At 31.7% G+C, this 5260-nt stretch overlaps 1 protein-coding gene across 1 annotated transcript; it reads right to left on the bottom strand.

Moving 5' to 3' along the window:
* Positions 1–505: 505 nt before the first annotated feature.
* On the bottom strand, positions 506–1869 carry LOC149556696 (small ribosomal subunit protein eS19y-like). The gene is made up of 4 exons (XM_089831153.1): positions 1703–1869; positions 1502–1592; positions 975–1158; positions 506–861 (listed from the first exon to the last, which is right to left on the bottom strand). Exons 1-4 carry the CDS (start codon positions 1784–1786, stop codon positions 786–788), a joined length of 435 nt encoding a protein of 144 aa, XP_089687279.1. The 5' UTR covers positions 1787–1869; the 3' UTR covers positions 506–785.
* Between the last annotated feature and the right edge of the window lie 3391 nt (positions 1870–5260).

Raw genomic sequence — 5260 nt, 5'->3', positions numbered from 1 at the left:
TAAACAATCAGACTTCAAAATTTCCATAAAGCATTTTGGTCAAATCAGTCACATAATGATAATGTGTTATTAAACAATCACACTCCAAATTCACCCTAGTGCAACACAATACCTATCAGCTCCAGGTTTCAGTAGGAAAAAAATTTATGCCGTCAAGCTTAAATGCAACTAAAAATAAGTGTAGATACCCAAACTAAACTAAGTCGAGTCAAAATCCCACAAACTGAATTGAAAGTGCGGACACCCAAATCACAAACAATAATCAGAGTATAACCATAAAATGTAGCACTATCAAAACTAAATAAAAATCCACATGGCTCACTTATAATCCAAGGCAACCCCAAAATTATGAAATAAAGATCCCAATCGAATTGAAAGTGTGGATCTCAAATCATGAACAATGATCAAATAGTTCATATTTGTAGTGTAGTATAACTATAAAATGCAGCATCAACAAGACTAAATAAACATCCAAATGGCTCCAACAATGCCAGAAGACCCCAAATTTTAAAAACAACATTAGCTAGCATCATTAAGCCGACAATAGATCAATGTCATGATAAAACTCCGTGTGCAAACTAAGATAATCTGATCCGCAGCATTCATGAACCAAACCTACCACAGTTAAACCTCAACCCAGTTTTTCTCAAAACATTGTTCCAAGAATCAGTTCCGCAATGCATCATGTAGGCCTTAAAAGCCTAGTAAGATCTGTTTAGACTTCAACCAAACATAAACAAAACTGAAATTGCTATGTAAAAATCACAAATCCAATTACAAAATGCTCAAGGTGCAGCAACTGCAATCCGACCAGCAACCTGGTCAAGATCCCTTTGACCGTTGGAAGTGATGCGTCGTCCACTGAAATGCAAAACATATTTACATGTCAAAATATTTGGGAACACACAGAACAGCACATTCAAGGTACAAGTACAAATAAGCCCACTGAAGTAAAAACAAATGACAACACTCACCCATTTGCATGAATCTCAACAATACCGATTTTCTCCAATTGCTGGAGTATGTGTCGAGCAATAGACCCACTGCTTTTACAGAAATGTGGTGGAGCAACACCATTCCTTCTACGACCACCATATATCTTTCGAAAACCCCCAACTCCGATTCCTTGGTTCAAATAGATTTTCCTTGCCATTGATGCTGTCACTCAGAAGTTAAATATGATTAATTGGCCATGAAACAAATGTAGCAGAAACCAAGTCAAATTAAGCATTATGAATATATTAGTCGTGTTCCTGCCCTCAGAAAAACTCAGTCAAGTACATTTTTTAATGTGCAGTATTAAAAATTGTGGAAATCAAATTGAATAACCAGTAACTGCACTAAAAGTTAGAGCAGGCAAATGTCCAATATTTTGAATGTATAAACCTGTAGATCGCCAATAATATGCAGGCCATCTTTCCAGGAATATCAAGACGAAATTGAATATTCTAATTAATGCATTACAAATTCAAATACATTACAGAAATTCCAAAAACCGTACCTGCCCTAACATAGTACCAATCAGAATCATAAGGCGCGAGTTCCTTAAATGTGGCTGTCTTTACAATATCTGTCCAGTGTGGCAACTCAATCTGCAAACTTTCATTTCAGGTTTCTTTAATAAAACAACTTTCAGGACATTCAACTTGTTAAAACAAGAATTTGGGAGACGAACAATAATTTTTTCAAAACCATAAGCTACCTTTCCAGATCGCTTAAGATGTGCAGCGTAGGTAGGGATAAACTCGTGAGGAGAAACATCTTTCACCGTGCACGCTGTCGCCATGGCTGAACCAAACCTGCAATCCCTGAGAAACCAAACGCAGAGAAGTCTACAATACGAGGAAAACGAAAGGTTGCCTTGCGGTCGGATTAGGGTTTTGTAATATTTTCTTTTTAAATGAAACCCTCTAGATATTTCCCGTCTCGAAACCCTAAGGCCCCATTTGGTTGCTGGAATATGAGTGGAATAGGAAAACGGAATTAAAATATGTTTTATATTCGCTGTTTGGTAAGCTCAATCGGAATTGAGAATAGGAAGACATATTCCAATTTTGCCTCTAAAATGAGCATATGTCTATGCTAAAAAATATCTGTTATTGGAATAGGCCATTTCCATTCCCATTCCGATTTTCCATTAAAAAAATTTTTTTTTTTTTTTTTTTTTTTCTGAAATTTTTTTTTTATTTTTACTTTTTAAATTTTTTTGGTTAATTTTTTTTTTTTTTTTTTCGAAATTTTTTTTTTATTTTTACTTTTTAAATTTTTTTGGTTAATTTTTTTTTTTTTTTTTCGAAATTTTTTTTTTATTTTTACTTTTTAAATTTTTTTGGTTAATTTTTTTTTTTTTTTTTAAACATTTTTTTAAATTATATCTATTTGTTTAAAAAAATGAAAATAAAAATGAATTAACTAAAAAAATAATAAATTAAAAAAAAAATTTAGAAAAAATGTTTTTAAAAATACAAAACTTAACCTTATTCCTATTCTATTTTTGTACAACCAAACAATAAATTAACATATTCCCAGTCGAATTCCAAGTGCACCAAACATGATTGGAATTGCCTATTTCTATTCCCATTCCATTTTTCTATTCTAATTTTTTATTCCTATGCCAGCAACCAAACGGGGCCTAATTGCGAAGAAGCAGTTTATATGTAGATTAAATCTGTTCGTAGCAATGATAGCAATGAGAACAAGTGCCAAGTGTAGTACTTGGCTTAAATGATATTAGTTTTTTTTAAGTAAATTTAATTGTAGTTTTATTATATGCATTATATATACTAGCGATTGTACCTAAGGTTGCAATAAGGACACCGAAGATAAATATGTTTTTTAATTTTTGATAAGAAATAACATTTTTTTTAAAATTGATTCCATATAACATTTGGATTGTATCCAATGATCTATTATTAAAATGAGAATAAAAAAGCACACTTCTACCCATCATTAAAATGAATAAAAAAATTACAAAAGTGAAGAAAAAAAATATTATAATTAAAGTTACAAAAGTAAAAATATTATATTATAATTCTCTCATTCTCATTCTTTAACAAAGAGTTGCAGTGCAGCTGAGTTCCTGTCAAATGCTAGTTAGGCTGATTTTGGCAAGCAGATAATTCGTATTAGCATTAATATATACAAAGATTATTAAATTTCATTAGATATAGATCTTTGTTTTCAAGTGGATTGGCATAATCTGAATAAGTCCAAAATTTGATCCATCGTTATAGTAAAAGTATTATTCTAAATGAATTTCAATTCATATCTTTTGGAAGAATAGAATCATTGCTTTAGAAGATTGAACCCTAATATAACCAAAGTTTTTTTTGGATCAATGGATATTACAACATACAATACAGAGAAAATTTTGAGGTAATATTTTTTAATGTTTAAAACAATTTTCTTTTAAGTTTTGTTCTTCTCTTTTCATGTTGTGAAAAGGAATACTATTGCCTATGGCTAAGTAAGCTAGTTCTTGATCAAATATAACTTCACAAAACTCAGTGAGATCAAAAATAAAGGAGGACCTTTGAATTGAAATCTATTTCTCAGAATTTACAAACAATAAATTGCAGTCATCATAATACACAGGTATTTAACGAGGAGACTATAATTGACTAAAATAATGCATCTCAATTCTGAGTGGCAAACAAAGTTGAAATTGTTTGTGCTTTCTTTGCCTTCAAGTGAACACATTTTTATTGAAGTAGATAATGTTAGCGAGCACTTGGAAATAAACATGAATTGAAATAAATGAGAGAACACTTCAAAGAAACAAATGATTTGAAATGTTTGCGCAAGTAAACATGCCAAATAGATATATAATCGCAAAAAATGGGAGTACATTGAATAATTTCCACAAAGTCAGATACCAAAAAGATTTGTAAGGGCAAGTATGCATGTAAGCATGCATTATCTTTGTAGAACACATCCCAAAATAGAAAACCCTTGTCATGTAATATAGCTTGTAGTAGTAAAGCCACAACTTTACTTTGAGGTGAAAGCATAGGTGCATGAGACGCACACCTAGCCATTGGGCCATTGGGGTTACAATAAAATTTGTTTCAAACATTCCTATCAACTTCATCACAATATCAAATAATGCAAACAACTTTGAAGATAATCACGATATCAGTGCCATCCTCTTAGTATTCCACCATTGTCATACAGAGCAAGCCACCATAAGATAGTCAGAAAGATTAGTTCCATTCTTTGAAATGAATAAACCAACTGCTAACATAAATGTGGGGTTCTCAATCTATAAGAACAATAATCTCCATTGCTTACTGAGAAAGATATTAACTATAATGCTCACAAATGCACAAAGTAGTTCAATAAACGGAACTTAATTTCATCCGAGGACATAGATCTATTACTAAATAGCTTACATTGGGGAGGAATGATTTGCCACTCAATAGACTAAAGGCGGGAAATAACACACAAGCGAATACTGAAATTGAGGTGATTGGAGAGACAATAAAATAAGCACAAAGCAAGCCTGACAAAAAATTTCAATATCACCTCTTACAAAGATTTGGAACTGCGCAACATGAATAAAAGTTTTGAAAGAAATATACAAGAATCTGGACAAAGTTTTCTTCTGCATTATCTATGTTAGGTATCCCACTAAAATATTACTAGCACTTGCACCTTTGAAGGGTGCAAGGATTATGCTAATAGTGTTATAAATATTAAATGTTTTCAGTTTATAGTCAATGTATAAACTTTGCTCATAATACTTTTGTGATACACTAAAACATTTGATGGAATAATTTCATCTTTATTATTTTATACATGTGAAATAATTACATTTTGTTTTGTTTATGTCACTAGATTCATAAAATATTCCTTTATTTTTTCGTATAAATGTATATGGATTATTTTGTACTTTGGAGTACTCGTTGAAATTAAAAGTGAGTTGACTAGAGACCAACTAGAGATTTGATTATAGACACTCCTGTAAATGTTAGTCCTTTCCTCTCTATTTCACCAATGTTGATTGTTTCCCCCTATCTATCTCCTTATCCCTACCTTTTGATCTTTCTTACTCACCTACATATATCTAGGAACTTCTTATTTTTCCTTCGCTCTCTCTCTCTTATCTTCCCCCTCTCCTTACCTTTCACCTCTCTATTTTTATCGCATCCCCTTCCCACCTCTCTCTCTATGCTATTATTTATCTATCCCCCATATATATTTATAGTTCTATCTCTTCATCTCCCCTTTCTCCTCTCTCTTCTTCCTATTTCTTCCTTTT

This window comes from Cupressus sempervirens, chromosome 5 (assembly GCF_028749045.1).
Source record: "Cupressus sempervirens isolate cs-2001-9-10 chromosome 5, ASM2874904v1, whole genome shotgun sequence".
Taxonomy (NCBI): Eukaryota; Viridiplantae; Streptophyta; class Pinopsida; order Cupressales; family Cupressaceae; genus Cupressus; species Cupressus sempervirens.
This window is presented reverse-complemented; position numbering and strand designations above follow the sequence as displayed.

What these genes read in the sequence shown, in the direction of transcription:
- LOC149556696 (XM_089831153.1), bottom strand. Translation starts at nt 1,786, where the DNA reads ATGGCGACAGCGTGCACGGTGAAAGATGTTTCTCCTCACGAGTTTATC. An exon ending in ATCTTAAGCGATCTGGAAAG is followed by an intron (nt 1,593 to 1,702) that starts GTAGCTTATGGT and finishes GAAAGTTTGCAG; the next exon opens with ATTGAGTTGCCACACTGGAC. An exon ending in TTGGTACTATGTTAGGGCAG is followed by an intron (nt 1,159 to 1,501) that starts GTACGGTTTTTG and finishes TCTGAGTGACAG; the next exon opens with CATCAATGGCAAGGAAAATC.